This window comes from Sceloporus occidentalis, unplaced genomic scaffold (assembly GCF_023333645.1).
Source record: "Sceloporus occidentalis isolate IW3139 unplaced genomic scaffold, rSceOcc1.0.p SCAF_2, whole genome shotgun sequence".
Taxonomy (NCBI): domain Eukaryota; kingdom Metazoa; phylum Chordata; class Lepidosauria; order Squamata; family Phrynosomatidae; genus Sceloporus; species Sceloporus occidentalis.
In genome coordinates, this window is record NW_028316982.1 from 158,707,334 (window position 1) to 158,725,993 (window position 18,660).

The 18,660-nt window shown below is 39.3% G+C and overlaps 1 protein-coding gene across 1 annotated transcript in view; it reads left to right on the plus strand.

Moving 5' to 3' along the window:
• The window catches only part of ITGBL1 (integrin subunit beta like 1), a 194,528-nt gene that overhangs the window by 80,403 nt on the left and 95,465 nt on the right, over positions 1 to 18,660 (plus strand). The window contains exons 3-5 of the mRNA XM_089507987.1: positions 9,233 to 9,379; positions 9,645 to 9,767; positions 13,754 to 13,894. Coding sequence (XP_089364113.1) covers positions 9,233 to 9,379; positions 9,645 to 9,767; positions 13,754 to 13,894 — 411 coding nt within the window. The remainder of the gene's footprint in view (positions 1 to 9,232; positions 9,380 to 9,644; positions 9,768 to 13,753; positions 13,895 to 18,660) is intronic.

Consider the following 18,660-nt stretch of genomic DNA (forward strand, 5'->3'; position numbering starts at 1 on the left):
GGCAAACTGCAGTACCTCTACAGTGCAGATGCACTTTATGACACGGGAAGACCAGGATTCACTTCCCTGCTTAGCCATAGAAAACCATTGCATGACCTTGGGCAAGACACTTTCTCAGCCTCATAGGAAGGCAAAGGCAAACCCATCTGAACACATCCTGCCAAGAAAACCCTGTCATAGATTCATTTTAGGGTCAGAATAGAAATGATTTGAAGGCACACCACAATCAGCATTACTTCCCCAGGCCAGTTTGGCTGTTGGCTGGGAAATGGAATAAAAAATGACTTTTCCAAACACGAGAAGTGTGTCCATCAGGGCTCAGAGGTTTTGTTTGTTTGTTTGTTTGTTTGTTGTATTTGATTGATTGGCTGGTTTGGGATAGATTTTTGTTTTGTTTTTGTTTTGTTTTTTGCAACAAACGCCCTCTGATTTAGAACTAGCCCTGTTAGAGGTGTAAATTTTGCAGGTGGTGTCTATTTGTTTTATTATTTGTCCCAAAAGGTCTTAGAAGGGGATATTGCAAATGACTTTGTCAAAACATACATTCTAGTAACAGAGATTTGCTGAATACCAACTTGTTCTACACGCAAATGGTCTATGTCTATTTATATTGAAAGGGAACCATCAAAAATGTAGGTTATCCCTCTAAATTAGAAACAGATGTTGCATGAAGGTGTGCCTAAACAACCACAAATTGGAGGAAATGACTTGGTTTCACTTTCCTAGTGCCCCTTTAAACCTTCCTAGCTTCTAATCCTCTTTATCAAGAGGTTGAACAGATTGTTCAGCCAAGCAGTAGGTGGATGAGTGGAAAGGGCAGTGGTTTCTAAAAGTATGATTCCATTATCCTTCAGGAATTCCTGGAAAACTGGCAGCATATCTGTTTCAGACTATTGCATTGGTGGACTGCCAGTTCCTGCAAATGAACTACATCGTTCTCCTCATACTGTACAATCTCATTGCAAGTCACTTAAAGAAAGAGTGGGAGTCATGTGGCCCTCCAGATGTTCTTAGGCTGCAGCTCCCAGCATTCTTCCCCAGTGGCTATGCTGGGTTGGGCTGTTAGGATTTACAGTTCAGCAACATTGGGCAAGCTGCATAATTTCACTTCCTGACTTAAAGAATCAACTGTGTGCTGCAATTTATAGAGATTTCAAGTAATAATAAGGATAGTTGGAACACATATTTTTCTTTAAGGTTTGGTGGCCAATTTTCACCCTTCTTTGCCAGTGTAGGCAATGGGGCTTGCAAGAGCACAGTCTAGCCACCCCTGCTTTAGAGCACAGAAAGGATATATATCTGCCACATATACTTGAAGCATCATATCTCCCTTTACAAGCCCACTAGGGTGTTGAGATCATCTGGAGAGGCGCTTCTCTTTGTCCCACCCCAGGCTCCTACTTGTGCCCTTCAAAGGGTGCCATAGCTGCGGTGGCGCGGCTTTATGGCACCCTTTCGGAATGGCATCATTTGGACGCAGAGCCGGAAGCGCGTCATGAAAGTGTGCACTGTCAGGAGTGGTGCGCACCATCATGGCAGAGCTGGGGCAAGCATCATCAGGACGCTGTGCCATGACTGCACCCACAGGCCAGCCTTTCGGGCTAGTCTGTACAGGCCCTGTTACTCCATCTTAGACTGAAAGGAGACTGTTTAGAATCTTGAGAGAGAGTCTGTTAAACAACCTCCAAGTATGAGTGACAGGAGTCACATGTTTAGAGTTAGATAGATAGAGGGAAGGCGGGAAAGGCGAATGCAATACAGAAATTTTCCAACAGTTACTGTGTTACATAATATGTAACTGTAGTTACAGTGCTAGACATTATGTAATGGCCATACAGGATTCTGTCAACACTTTCTGGACATGTCCTATAGTGTTTAGTCAATATGCTGCCAGCCTTGATCTTTCCTAGATTTAATTGCATGACTAAAAGAAAATCAATTTTACTAAAAAGACACATCTGCTTCAAACATATTGTTTTGTCCCAAGAGCAATGCTATGGACTTTGGGTGTAGTAAGGCCTCTGGCTCTCGGGAACACAGCCAGAACAAAAGACTTGTCCACAAATTTCTTACGTTTCCAAAAGCTTTACTGGTTATAAAAGATTTCTTCTTTTTCAATAGTCCTTCCTAAATACCTTGCTCTCTTCTTGGTGGATTCTATCTTTCTTCTTCTCAGGACTATCTTTTTTCCTTTGTGGACTTATCTTTTTTTCAAAGGAAAATACTCTCTCCAGGTCTGACTTGGCCGAAATCTTACTACACAGAGAAACTTAGCTAGAGGGAGACAGCATAAGACCCTGGGATTTCCCACAATCCTTGTTTTTCTTAAAGCTATAGATCTGTATTTCCCCTCTTAAACTAATACATAGAAAACCTAATATAATGTCAACTAAATATATGTCTCAAGAGCATCAAAGATGCTCTGGAGGCATGACACATATTATTAAGAAAGAGACATAATCCTGTACCTTCTATATAGTTTTGTGCATAAATGAATCATAGATCACAAATTGTTGTTTCCTTTATTAGTCATTGACTCATATATATATATATATATATATATATATATATATATATATATACTCATTTTAAAACAAATGTGAATTTTTAAAATAAAAACATTTTTGAATAATTCAAAATAAACAGAACAAACCAGGAAAGAAATACATGTATCAAATCACAGAAAAAAATAACATTGAGAATATCATTTTAACATTAAGGCTCAAAAATAGAAAAAAATACATCATAATAATCATACAGAAATTTTCAATAAAAATTGGAGACCATTTCATACTTAACAGTTTACATTTATCTGCTATATGTAGAATTTGCCCTCTGTTTACACTGCATAATATCCAAACTCATCCAGGAAGTTCCGAATTATTCCAGCACAAGATGGCAATTTCCTTTCATCATTTTTATGTCAACATTATCCTCCAGAGGAAAACATTTTTTCTTTTAAAAAATCTACAGCTTTTCTTGCTTTTCTTTTAGAAACAGTGTTCAAACTGTTTGCTACATTATAATAAAGTTTCTTTTTCAATGCTGATGATAAAGAAGAAAAGAAAAGCAGAAAATGTATTTCAACTCAACTTTACAAGTAAATATGGTTCATTTTGTATATTACCATGTGCTTCAAAGTAACTCATTTAAGATCACATATAGTTTAACCTGAAACTTTGCAAAAAGGAATGGCAAGCTACAAGTTACTACAGCAACCACTTATTTCTAAAGATGCACTGAGGTAACTGAGAATACAGAGGCAGAAAGGGAATTGCAAGACAGAATTGGAAGGGTGGGTTGCATCTTCCTGGATCTACTTTCCCAGTCTTTTCTGACTTTTCTGTCTATAGTGGGCACATTTGTTTCCCAGGACATGCTTTGAAAGACTGAGACAGGAAAGACTCAGTAGGCAAGGGTAGGTTTAAACATACCATCCTACCCATTAGTTTTCCAAACCGGACAAAGCAACCTCTGTGAAACAAGCCTGGTGTTTTAATGCCACACTACCATATTTTAGTGGCAAATGGCAGCTGCAGCAGGAAAGATTTACACAGTTTTGCTTTGGTGCATGATGCATGGGGCCCATATGCCTCTTTTAAAGGCTTATTCACTCATCCCAGAAGCCTACCAGAAAAACTAATCAGCTAAGCAATACAGAGAGTGGGGATAAGAAGAGGGATTTTGTAAAGAATCTATCAGTTTTCTGCCCAAAACTTCCCGTTAATAAGAAATGGCTGATCCATGAATGATTCAAGGATAGTAGAGGCGAGGGGATGCTTCACTGATGTTTCAGAAGTTCGACTGGCTTTCACACCCTTGCGCTTAACTCACAGTAAGCACCAGTGTGAAAATCTTCTATGGGGATTGTCACACCCAAGGCTTACCATGGTTATATCACTGGTAAAATGCTCCAGAAGCGGTGAGGTGTGATAGCTGGTCATGCTTCTGAAGTGTCAATGAAGCATCCCCTCTCTTCCACCATCAGCAAAGTGTTCGTGGAGCAGCCATTTCTTCATAACAGAAGCTCCCGCTGTTGAAGAAATGTCTGCTCTGCAAATGCTTTGTTGACGGGAGACGAGAGGGGATGCTTCAGAAGCGTGACCAGCTATCACACCTCGCTGCTTCTGGAGCGTTTGACCAGTAATTTAACCATGGTGAGCCTTGGGTGTGAGAATCCCCTATGTCTCCTGCTTCAGCCACAGTGATCCCCAAACTGTCCCCTTTAAGGGATTTTGAGCTTCAGCTCCCAGAAACCCAGGCTATTGGCCAACATGGCTGAGGCTTCTGGGAGCTGAAAGTCCAAAATCCCTTACAGTTTGGGGATCACTGTGGCTGAAGCACATGCCCAGGAGAGAGGAGTAGGAACTTGTCAACAGTTTGGTACATTTAACAGTAAGTGTACATTATATACCAGTATCACTAAACCCTGTGATGGTCCTTAAACGGATGCATGTGCATGTGCATATGTGCATAAACATATTTCTTTCTCCTGGTAGAATCTGAATCATATTATTATGTTGAGAGCTACTGAGCCAGGTGACTATGCTTTATTCTCTTTCTCAGGCTGGACAATTATAACACAAATCTCCCATTCTCTTAGGTTTTTCCTCAGGACGTCTTAATCCTCTGTCATTCAAGAACAGATCAGTCGCAAGTGGTTTCTTAAGTTATTCCATGAAGCACTTTTCAGATTCTGACAAGCTTTTTGAATCATTCTACAGTTCATAAAAATAAAATACTAATGAGCCCAGTTTAATTATCATACCAGCTGCGGATTTATTTATTTTTATTCCTGTGAATTCCACATTTTCAGTCCTTTCACCTGCCTGCTGAACACTGAGTAGATTTTAATGTATGTATAATTTTTAAAATATGGCTATTGCTTCATGAATATATTCCTACAAAGTGGCCCTTTTATTGTTGTTGTATGTAAAGAGATGAGATGACAGACATCATATGTGTTTGAGCTATATGTTAGTCTTGTATAGAGGTGTGAGAGCATGGCTACTCATGCAGTCTGGAGGTGATGGATGTTGAGAACTCTAGGTTAGAGAAGACAGCTTACATGATTATATAACTAGCCATTGTGGAAAGGGCGATCAGATCACAATAAGGCAGGAAAAGCATTGGTGTTATCTATATATGGTGTGGTCCTCATTGTGTTCCCCAACTCCTTGCAATTACTGTTTAAATGTTTCTATAAAAACAGCCATTTTAAATGAATTTCATGCATCAAATGTATCACTGAGTCTGGCCTGGAATTATTCTGAAATTATTATATCCCGTTAAATCAAGCAACCAATACAAGTTGACAGCTATGCTGGCATTAGGTTTTTATAGGTTCTTTTATATACCTATTTTGGTTTTGTGTGACAATGTATTTTGATTAATGCTTATCTCCATTGACTGTGGGGGATTAAGGCAGCCTGACCATCAGCAAAAGGAGATTATGAAGGCTAGGCAGCTGCTAAATTGATGTTTAAGGAACAAGAGGAGATTTTGTTCCACACTTTTGTTGGAGCTTCTTTTCTTTATCAAGAGTGATCGAGCTACTAATTCACCAGGGAGACTGGAATAAAAGGAAGCTAAATTACTGTGGTTTTGTTGCATTAAAAAAAATATAAATGTGGGATTTATTTATTTATTTAACAGAGGGATAAATCCTTATCTTCTTGGGCCAGCCAAAGACAGACCATTGACCACTAGTAAAGAATAGTGGGAGGGTTGATTCGTCTATGAAATATAGTCTGTATACTACCATTTTTGCAGCCATTCATCTTTTTTGTTTTGTGATATAGATGGGAGGGTTTATCTGGTGGTAAATGGACAATTCTTTTACAAATAGCCAAAGGCTTGCATAAAAGGAATGGATTTTTAGTGAGCAAAATTGAGTACAGTGCACCCGCTACATACACGGGCGCACTATATGTGGCTTTCAGCATATGCTGAAAGCTGTGAGGGACCCCATGGCGTTGTGCAGGGTGCAAGGGGCGGCACGTCCCATTAAGATTAATGGGGCACACGCCATGCACGAGCCCCATTACTTTCAATGTGGCTCAAGCATACACTTTTTTTTTACGCGGGGGGTCCGGAATGGATCCCCCGCGTAAAAAATGGGTGCACTGTATTTCTTTAAAATAAGGATGAATGAAATATATGGATTGCCTTAGTAATTTTTTTTTAAATCATGCAGGTCATGAAATGTTACTCTTATATCATGTTGTTTTTGTTCTTGTTGTTATTGTCACTGGTCTTACTGTGTGGCAGAGGAGAGGGGCAACATGGGCCACTCTGGAACTGAGGAAAGGCCATAGCACAGGTTTAGAGCACATGTTTAACTTTTGCCTACAGAAGAGTCACAGAGGTTCAATCCCCTATATCTTCAGATAGAGCTGAAAAAAATCTCTGTCTGAAATCCAGGTGAGCTGCTGTAAGACAATGTCAAAAATAATGAGTCAGATGGACAAATGGCCCAGCATGTGTTGTATCTATACTTCATTGTTATAACACTTTGATCCCACTTTAAAGGTCATGACTCCTCAGAAACTGTCAGTTTTGTACTTTGGTGAGAAACCTATCATTCTCTACTTGGGAGCTCTAGTCGAGTGTTTCTCAAATGCTGGTCCTTCACATGTTTTTGACTTTAGTTCCCTGAAATGTTAGGCATTATGACAAATTCTCAGGGAACTGAAGGGCCTGGTGGATAATTTGATGGGCAAAGTAGATGTTATGAGGATCTTATATCCCCAGTGGTTAGCATGGCCACTGACAATTGGGTTGCCTCACAGATGCATGCCTCAGTATTGGTTTTTACATGCCAGTAACCAACTGCAAAACAAAACATACAGAGATGACAGAAAGTTTGTGCTAGGACAAACAGATGACTTTCACCATTTAAGGGAGGAGCTGTTTCTAAATACATGATAAGTGTATCATTTGGCTTGATTCCTAGGGATCAAAAAAGTGATTTTGTTTTCCTATCATGTTTACCTTGAGAAGGATCACTTGAAAAACACAAGGAGTTTCTCAAATGTAATATCTGAGCATTCCAAAACTTGCCCGAGGAGCTCTCATTATCTGTTCTCTGCTCCAGATAGCAAAAATACACTTTGGAGATGACTAATAGGCAATGTAGCATTATCTTCTTGAAAGGAGGCCTGCAGGGCATAATTTGCCACCAGGGATCATAAAACTTGACTACAAGCTTACCATTGCAAGTGCAGAGAAGAAGAATTCTTATGGAGCCTCTCTTGCTTATATCCTGTTGTTAGTCCTGATTAGAGTAGACCTATTGAATGAATTGGATTTACCTATGCATTGACTCACTGTTTAATAATAGAGTTGGTGGGTCTAATCCAATTGCAACTACTCAACAGGATTTTGGCCTTAGTCTCTTAATAGTGTCATTGACCTCATATGACATTCTAGGATCCTAGAGACAGGTGCTCCACAGAGATTCTCTTCAGTGGCAGTGGAAATATTTGCAGTGTCAGATCATGGTAGTCTGTTGTCAGTGCTGCTGAGGAAAGTTCCCATCTCCAGCACCTTTCAATGTCATGTACAGTCGATGACTATGGAGACTCTTATTAGGGCAGAAACCACCACCACCCTGGTCTCTTTATTCTTGATTGCACACAGAGTCTGGAAAAATTACTTTTTTACTGCAACTCCCCAAATTCCTCAGACAACAGAAACAGTAGCTAAGGAATTCTAGAAGTTGGAGTCCAAATGAGTAACTTTCCCAGGCTCTGACTACAGGGATCCTTATAGCCAGCCAGATCCTCCTACTTTCACAAATATCCACCTCACTTCTATTTAAGTGTTAGAGGTCAATCATTAACCCGATTTTATGAACATATTACTTGGGAGACAGACAAAGAAATATACCTGCTATATATCTAGCTGTATTAACTCACACTACAGAGATTTAAAATGGAGGCAAGTAATATCAAAATGTTAGACGTCATTGACCATATAAACCAGTTGTTGTTGTTGCTGTTGTTTGCCTTCAAGTCTGTCTGACTTGGCAAGATTTGTTCTGAGGTGGTTTGCCCATGCCTTCCTGTAAGATTTTCACACTGGGGCTTACTGTGGGTTAAGTGCTGGTAAAGCGCCAGTAAAACGTTCCCGAAGTGTGAGGGTGTGAAAGCTGGTCAAGCTTCTGAAAAATCAGTGAAGCATCCCCTCGCCTCTACTGTCCTTAAATCGTTCATGGACCAGTCATTTCCTATTAACACAAAGTTCCCGTTAATAGGAAATGGCTGCTCCGTGAATGATTCAAGGATGGTAGAGGCAAGGGGACACTTCACTGACATTTCAGAAGCGTGACTGGCTTCAGGAACGTTTTACCGTTCACACCCAGACACATCAGGAACATTTTACCAGCACTTTACCAGTCCTTAACCCATGGTAAGCCCCGTTGTGAAAATCTTCTGAGAGAGTGTGAGTTGCTTAAGGTCACCCAGTGTGGGTTTCCATGGCTCAGCAAGGATTCAAACCCTGGTTTCCATTATCCTAATCCAACACTCAGATCACTATACCAGACTAATTAAAAAACAAAAGGTAACCATGAGGTATCAGGACAAGCTAGTGACTAGCTACTCAGCAGAAGGAATATGGTGCCATAAGAAAGAACAGCAGGGTAGAAAAATACCTGCATGCTTTTCCACAGGCGATCTCTATGTGAAACTAACAATTTATCATGTTTTTCTTAAGTTTTTACAACTTGCTTCTTATTTTCAAATGAAGATTCATATAAATCTTCAGACTGCCTGTCTGTCTTTCTGTTCATCCACATTTTGATTTTATACAGTGGTTTCCATTCAAACCATTTGATTCATCAACAAACACATAAGAGTGTACAGTAATAAAGAATCGCCACTTTGGCAGTGTTTTCAGACAGAGGGCTCCTGGTGCAAACACTCAACAGGAAAACACAGGAGAATTCCAGAGTGGAACACAATATCTTCTAGACTTCCTGTAAAATTCCATAACTTGAGGTAGTTTGACTGTACCTCATCTGGAATTACGCCAAGTTATATTTCAGCATTAGTTTAAAAATTAAATTTGGCTCAGGATAATTCATTTATGAGCTTAGAATAAAATATTGGGATTTGGTGTGAAGAGTGAGCTTTTTAATTTTCTTTGTGAGGAAAGGGGACTTTTGAGGAAAGAGGACTCAAAAACATGTCTAAAACTTCATCTGACTTTTTTTCACCTACTAATCCAGGCCATGGGAGGTGTGACTGTGGAAAGTGCAGATGTGAGGAAGGTTGGTATGGCGATGCGTGCCAGTTCCCAAAAGCCTGCAACCTTACCCGAAGGAAAAGTAATGAAATGTGCAAGAATTCTCAAGACATCGTCTGTTCAAATTCAGGTGAGAGACTTATTCTGGCAGACTGTTTTGGCTCAGATACATCCATCCCTCATGATATCTGTTAAATGAGATTTGATTAGATCATTTAGCACAAAGAAGGATATTTTGGACTATAGCTCCCATAAGCCCCAGACAGTAATCCTTAACAATGAAGTGATTTGTACTCCAAAATATCTGGAAGGCACAGAAGACAGGAAAAGATAGACTTTGACATTGCACAGTTTGATCTTCATAACCTAATTTCATATTGAATTATTTTTTACAGGAACTTGTCATTGTGGTAGATGTAAATGTGATAATTTAGAAGGGAATGGATTGATCCATGGTAAATATTGTGAGTGTGATGACAGAGAATGCATAGATGAAGAAACAGGAGATATGTGTACAGGTAAGTGTATAATTGTAAAGGTGAATAAGCATAGACATATTCTCCGATTTGGGAGGAATTATGTTTTTTTAGATTGAAAGGGTCCTGATCCAACTAACAATTGTTATGATTAAATTCACAGAAGCCCTCAATGGGACTTAACCATAACAACTATCAGGAAGAATGGGACTGAGAGGATGATTTTGCAGCTGAAATACATTATTTTCTTTCTGGAAATGTAGGAGTGGAGTTTGCAAAATTTCTGCCATACAGAGAAAATTGCTGACAGTAGTAGTAGTGGCTGTGAAAAGAAATAAATTTTAGGAAGCTATAGCCTAGTATGATATCTTGTACTGGAAATAAGAAAGATAAGTAACAAAGAACAAAGGAAGTAGGGTATTGCTCTGCCCTGTAGACAATGGCATATACTCCACTAAAGCAAATCAAGGATTAGTATGAGGAAAATTGGTATCCTGCTGTACTCCAGTCCATGTCATAACAGTACCAAAAAACTTATTTGCTTCCTGTGACTATTATTTTTAAAACATCAACATCTGCAGTGGGATCAGCAAAAGCAGCAGCAGATTAGTCCATTTCTCTAGTACACCTAGAGTAATTCCTCCTGTTAAAATAAATAGGATTTTAAATCACAAGTATATGAGTCCTTTGCAGGTCATGACACACTGACAGTTTTGTAGCTTCCAGGGGACAGTTCAAACTGAGCTCATCTTGATCTTGAGTCTTGGGGGATACTTGGATTTAGGGATTCTTGCCACTTTCTGCTCCTGAAATAGTGTTTTAGCTATATTTATTTTAGTCTTTATTGCTGTTGTGTTGCCAAAATATTGCTGATCAGTATTCCATTCCTTCCAAAACAACAGCAATAACTTTACCTATGTCAGGATCAAATGTGTAGTAAAATGAAACAATATTGCATTAATATAAATAGGCGTAATAATTTCTTAGTTACTGAATTTCTAGTCTCCAAGTGTTATTTAGGCTTTATCTGTAGCAATACTGAAAACATGCAGGCATATACCTATGTTGAGTGAAATTGTATGCATATCCATAAAGCAGTTGTTGTTCTGTGCCTTCAAGTTGTTTCTAACTTATGACAAGCCTTAGGCAGACCTATGAAGGGGTTTTCTGGGGCTAAGAGTGTGACTCACCCAAGGCCACAAAGTGGGTTTCCATGGCTGAACAGGGAATTAACCCCTGATCTCCAGAATCATAGTCTAGTGCTCAACCCATTACACCATTCTGGCCCTCTTATAAAGCAGTACTTCTCCTTAAGTTACATGATACTGATTCCAGTGCCACTATGTGGACTACATCCTTCTCCTTCTCTCTTTCAGCATCTCTTAGCTGGCATATGTGTGATGGTAACAGTATATCTGGCATTCCTCTAACACTGTGAAGTTTTCTGCCAAAACCTAGGAGTAAATCCTATTGCCAGTAAAATTTGGGTATAGGGCAAATGGATAAAACACAAGTCCATAGACATCTAACATTTTAACCAGCTGGTAATATGTGAGGATTCCAGTTTGAATCCAATTTAGGATTGCTGGGTTTTCAACATAGCAATAAGGGACAATTGAAATGCATGTTGTGCATGGTTGGCAGTCAGGAAGTGGCTATTAACAAGGTTTTTTCTACCTAAATACGAAATAAAATTTTGATTTCAATTAATTGAGCCATGCATTTCCCAGTAAAATAAACATGATGTTCACATTCATCAAACATAAATTACTTCATGATGCACTTTATGAAAATTCCAGTTTGGTTTCCTTTTTCTGGCATGCATCAGCAACCCTGATTCTACTTTAATCATATCAAAAATGCTTGACAACTGTGATTAAAATTCAGAGTAACTGAATCTGAGATTTAGTAAGCTTTACAGAACATCTGTTCCTCTTGTGACTTCCACAGCCCAAAATACGGGATTTTTTTGTTGTTCCTCAAGCTTTCTAGTCCTCAGATAAGGCAACTACAGTATAAGTTGCAATGAGCTTGTCTTGGTCTATTCTTTCTGAACTGCCCCATAGACTGGATTCAGTTTATGTTCTGGCACCCTCACATTGATGGACAGCAGGTTTTTCTTTAAAACAAAATCAGTGGAAGTTGGTGGTTTCCAGATCCCCCAGTTTTCGAGCTTTATTACTGTATACTTTCAAATTATATCTGACATAGAGCAACCCTAAGGTGAACCTTTCATGAGGTTTTCTTGGCAAGTTTTGTTCAGAAGGAGTTTGCCTTTGCCTTTCTTTGAGGCTTGAGAGAGGGTGACTTGCCCAAGGCCACCCAGAGGGGATTTGAACCCTGGTCTCCAGACTCACATTCCAACTGTCCAACCATGACATTGCATTGGCTCTCCAGTTTTGGAGATAGGGCTCAGCAAATGGGAATAATTCTGTTAAAGTATGGGCCCAAATGAAGAGTGGAGTTCATGCCCTACTGACATGGAAGTCACCAGCTGCAACTGGGAAATATACATTTCAAACATAGGCATACAAATGTCCCCATTTCAAATGAGCACAAAACTTTGTCAAAACATGTACACAAAAAAGGGTCTGATCTCACTGCAAGAAAAAAAAAAAAAAGGAATGGAGGGGGAAAATCCTGATAGAACTGGCATGGATCAGACCTAGATATGAAAAAGAGGTCTTCTTGTGCATAATTTATAAAGGTACATATTTTGAAAACAAATATAGATATTTCCTTATGCAAGTTTACATGTATACCTAAAACATTCCTTCTCGTACTAGGAGGAAAAATACTTTTCTGTCTAGAAATATGCAAAAATAACCCAATCCCTCCCCTGCTCCACCAAACTCAGCAATTTATCTAATTTGTAGTTAAATCTCTTAATCTGCACCAACATTTCTGGAGATGTTTATATTGCCTAAAACAGGAAACTGGAAAAATATTTTGGTTAGGTAAAAATATCAAATATCTTTTATTTGAGGACAATTCGGTCTGTGCTGCAACAGAGATATTGGCAGGAATTAGCAATAAAAACAGAAGAATAATGGAAAACTGAGAGGAGGAAGCCAGTCAGATATGAGCCCATATAAAATGTGTAAGGTTCTAGAGGAGAAGAGTGACAAGGCAGACAACGGCGTGAGAAAGACTTGAGACAAGAGTGATGATAAGGAAGGATATGGGAAGTTATTGATAAAGGATGGAGCATCGTGGAAAATGGGATAGAAAGACAGCAGAGGTTGAAGGAGGTAGAAAGGCAGTAGACCACTATCCCTAAAGAAAAGAATGAAGACTATGTTTTTTCAGACAACATAATTTGTAAATGATTACCAAAATTTGTAAATGATTATCATTGGCATTCAATACAATATATATGTGATTTTTTTCTTACATATTTGTCCAGACTTTGAGATAAATTCCATTGTAGGAGGAAAGTAGCTGGCAAAGTTTTCTTACTGGAGAGAACATAGAATATCTCACTCTTCTACATTTTATTTGCCTTGTTTGTATTATTTTTTAAAATCTGATCAATGATACTAACAACTCCTTTATGCTCTCTTGGCTATTTAAAATTTATGACTTTTGTTCAAAATGCTGTAAAATGTCCATATGGCAAGCTAAACTGTTTTTCTTGTAATATGAATCAGTGGTGCCAGTTAGATGCAAGTTGGCATTTGCTAGAAGATGCATAAGAATAGGAGGTGAATATGAGGTGAACGATGAGTTTCAAAAGAAAACAAGGGAAATATGAGGTGTATAGGTTAATTCAGCAAGCCAGCCAAACAGGCTAGAAAACAATTGAAATGATTCTCGGTTTTGGCTAGTTTGTCCTTCGAAAGGTTTCTGCAAATGTCACAGTGGAAGTGATAACGTACTGTAATTACCAAACAAAATAAGTTTCCATCATGGCTATTAGACTTATGTACCTGTATCCAAAAATCATCTTCAAAAATGAACTGAACGACATTATGTATAGTTTATAAAGAATTTTTTTCTTCATTGTCAACATTTTGTTTTGGGTTAAGGCCATGGCAAGTGTTACTGTGGAAACTGTTACTGTGAGGCTGGTTGGCATGGCGATAAATGTGAACTCCAGTGTGATATCACCCCGTGGGAGATCAAGAAGAGGTGCACCTCTCCAGATGGCAAAATCTGCAGCAACAGAGGTGTGTCTTTCACATATTGTTCTACACAACTGGACATCGCTGAGGGGGATTAACTTCATTTTTGTCATTCATCTTTTGCAATGTTCCGATGTTGCACTGTTTGATGAAAACTCATTTCATGTATCATTAGAAAAAGATGGTATATGTTGAAGACTGTGTGTCAATGTATGTATTTACAAATTTTTATAGCACTCATCAGTGTTTCCAGGGCAGTTTGCAAGATATTAAAACAATAAAGTATAGGCCAGCACTTGCTACTTGCGGCATCTAAGAAGCATCTGTGAAATGAGACTAAGACACAGAATAGGTGAGTTAATTCAAGATAAGAGGTCAGGCATCTGCAGGAATTTTGAACAAGCAGTATATTGCTTTACTTGCTTGCAATAGATGTGCCTAAACCATGGAGCTTCACTTATTGTGTCTGGCAGTGAAACCCCTGGATTCTCTCTCTGGTTTGTTGGGAGGAGACAACAGACTGACTATAGAATGAAGCTCCATGGTTTGTTTAGCTGTTCCTAGGGCATGTTGGAACAGAGCTGCTTGTTAATGACAAGCCAGATTTCCTACCACTTATTTTGTTGTGCAACTGCATCTTCTGTATTTGTGTGTGTGTGTGCAGACACACACACACACACACACACACACACACACACACACACTTATTGTCCATTATGATTCTCATCCTTAAACATTGCAATATCACTCAATTTAATATAAGTCTATTATACAGCAGATAATGTTGGATCTTATTTTATACACCACACTACAGCACTGGCCATTTTCCTTCCACACAATACACCTCATCCTGAACCTGACATTATTGTTACTATGTGCCTTCAAGTCATTTCCAACTTATTGCTACCCTAAGGTAAACCTCTAATGGGGTTTTCTTGACAATTTTCCTCAGAAGGTGTTTGACATTGCCATCCTCTTAGGCTGAGAGTGTGCAATTTGCCCAAGGTGATCCAGTGGGTTTACATGGTTGAGCTGAGATTCTAACCCTGGTTTCTAGAGTTTTAGCCCAACACCCAAACAACTACACTATGACATACATGCCACTATTTACTCTGTGTGTTTGCACAGGTTTCCAAAAAGCAGTACTTTTTGTAATGCAAAACTAAGGCCCGATACAGACCTCTGTACCTTGGATCAAACATTGATCAGAATGGGGACTGCAGTCAAGAAATCAGCAGAAGACTAAGAATAGGTAGGGCAACTATGAAATAACTAGAGCAAAGACATACAACTAAGGATGAAAGAATCGTGCAAGCAATTGTGTTCACCATTGCCATGTCTGGATGAGGGAACTGGACAATTAAGAAAGCGGACAAAATTAATTTGAGATGTAGTGCTGGAGAAGAGTGCTGAGGATTCCATGGACAATCAAAAAGACAAACAGATGGGTCAAAGTACAGATTAGGCCTGAGAGCTCCCTGGAAGCCAGGATGACTAAACTGAAACTGTCAGTACCATGAAAAGGCACGGCTCATTTGAAAAGACAATAATGCTGGGGAAGGAAAGAGAAAGAGAAACAAAGACCACATGCTAGGTGAATGGAGTTCATCATGGAGGTCATGGGCATAAATCTGAAAGAACTGAGGATATTAGTGCAGGGCAGGGAGTATTGGAGTTGTCTCTTCCACAGGGCAGTCGTGAGTCAAGATTGACTCAAGGGCAGTAACAACAACAGACCATTTCATGGGGCAAACGATTCTCCCCCAATAATTAGACCTGTACTCTGGAAGGCTCTTCTCAGTAAGGCCCATTGTCTTCTAGGTGGCCAGTTTGAAGTGAAGATACTTTGATGACCAACCACAAAATAATGAGGCCAGACAAAAGACATTGAGTTAAACAAGGACCACTTTATTTAACCTAAAACCTATTTAAAGTGAACCTTGATATAATCAACAAAAGCAGGGAGCAACCTGATGCAGATCCACCTGAGGCCCAAGTGTCAAGATGTGACCACCTCCCTAGCCATCCCTTGGGCAAAACACCTGACCTGAGGGCAATCCAATAACATGGGTCCATGCACAAGGGCTCATGAAGGGGCAACAGAACCATCAGAAACCTCTATCTCCACCCCTCACAAACTATAGCCAGCACTTCTCATGCCAGGCTAATCAAGTGTGGCCACTGATTGTGAAGGTCATCAAATTGTACTCTTCCTGTACCATCTTCCAGATGTCTAGTCTCAGGCACACATCAATGAAAGAAACCATGTTTTGTTTTGTTTGCTGACAGGATAATTTGATACCACTCGTAAATCTGTCTATCTAGCTGGATCCATATGGAATCATATGGAATCCAATTGACTTTCGTTGGCCTATTCTATGCATGACAACAGCTAATCTACCCATTGCATTTTAAAACTGATTTTGATAAGTTTTATCAAGCAGAATTGAAGGGTGTGTGTGTTAATTGTCTTTAATCCACTCATTCATTATCACCATCTTGAGTGGAGTAACAAGTGTCAGAGAGCACATCCCATAAAGCAGACACACATATTTATTGTGAATGAGTGTTCAGCTGCCATAATAACCAAGGCTCGCAACAAGAGTGAGCTGGTTGACATACACTCAGAAGATATTCCAGCAGATCTTGGAAAGTTACTTTATTGGGTACTACATTCCAAAAATCCACCAGCCATCATGACCAAAAAAGTAACTTTTCAAAGCTTTGACTTTCATGGGACTCTCCACAATGAGATCACTAGTTATATTTTCCTCTTGCTAAAAAAAGCCACAGGTTTTTTCAAAAGGAGGCTAGACAGCTACCTACCGGCTAGGCTTTAACTGGAGATCCTGCATTGAGGGAGTGGTTTGTACTTGTTGGCCCATGAGGTCCCTTCCTGCTCTCTATGACTCTATGACCGCATGACACTAGTAGAGCGATTATTTGTCTTATGTATCATGACTTACAATTTGCTCCACTGAACAAAACATTTGCTTGTTTGTTTATTGGTTAATTGCAATTATCTGCCATGAAAATAAAGCAAATACCTCTCACAACAGTACCTTTATTAGGCCATTCAGAAAACATAAAATACATTACACTAGCTTCCAAAGCCCATTATGGTCTTCCTCAGGAGATCATAATCTTACAGAAGAAGACAAATGATGGTGTCAGTGTCATGGGCCTTCATCTTGTCTGACATGTTTGCTTAAGCTCGTGTTCAAGGTTCTCTTGAGGGACTGTCAATGCAGTTAAAGTCTTTCTTGGCCATGTGGGGACTGAAGAAAAAGTTACTCAAAACCAGTAACAAAATGATTCCCTTTGAGAGCTTGGTCATCTCTGTCCTGTATGAGGACAGGTAGAGAACTCTAATTCTCTCAATAACTCTTTGCACTGTGACATCTGAAGATAAATTTAAGTGTTGTGACAGATAGCAGCTACTCCTTTGTTTTTACTGCTGACCTAAATGCATTTGTTAGTCCAAACTAAATTAGACTGACTCAATCAAAGGAATTTACAAGAGTACTGACTCATCAAGTTCCCACTGAGTTAGCGGGTCTACTTTAGTTGAGGCCAAAACTGTTTTCAGGCTAGTATGTTATAAAACACTGCTATAAAAGGCCCACAACTTATCCCCCAAACACTTTTATGATAATGAGTAAACATTACCTGTTACACTAAGAAGTAACAAGGGTCTCAAACAGATGGCCCAAAGGGGTGGGGTGTGCACATGACGCATGTTCCCAGATCGTGCGGAGGCTGCTCTGGGTCCATCTAACACAGCCCAAACCCAGCCGCAAAAGGAGTGGTTTCTTACTGTTCCTTTTTGTGACACAACAGCCACTGCCCTTGGGACCACAGTGTCTAGTTGCGACGGGCCTGCAGCAATTGGGGTGGTAGCGGCCTCTGGCCTCTTCTTTTGCCCCCTCTGGTTCTCCCCAAGGTTGCCAAGTTAGTTTGCAAAAAGTGGAGCTTATCACATCAGAACCTGTAACGTTCCCATCGAGTCCCAGAAACATTTCATGGGAGAAATGTTTGAATGGGTACTTTTGCTGAGTACATTCTCATAGCATCCTGCTGATATATATATAATGATTACATATGTCCATTACATACATACATATACACACACATATGCATATGTGTGTACATATATATATATATATATATATATATAAAAACAATACTATATATATATATATACATACATATATACACACATACATACATATACATACATACATACATACATACATATATATATATCCATAACCATTATATATATACACACACACACACACATATATACATACATATACATATCCACAATGTGTGTGTGTATGTGTGCGTGTGTGTGTGTGTGCATGTGTGTGTATATATATATCAATAACAATTAAAAAGAATTTGCATGTTAACATTTGTTTAAATATGATGTGGGGAAAACCATTTTGGCTTTGAGAAAAAAAATTCTGACATGTTAACATGCTGATTTTTTTTTTAAAATGGCGACGCATCATACCCAGAAGAACATTAGCGTTTCTAGATGCTCTAGGACAGCAGAAGCGGAAATTGTCCCAGCCAATCAGAACACGAGGATGGAATGGGAATGGATAGGATTACCACACAAACTTCTCCTGGAGTGGTACGGGAATGTTCCAGCTGGCTGAGAACTGTTTTTTACGGTTCTTACCCTGGAACGCTGTTGGGACACATTGAGCTCAGAATGGAAACTCGATGGGAACCAAGCCATGCGGTAAAGTTCATGGCATTCCACTCTCATTAGGTTCCCAGAACGTTTTCAGAATGCTGTG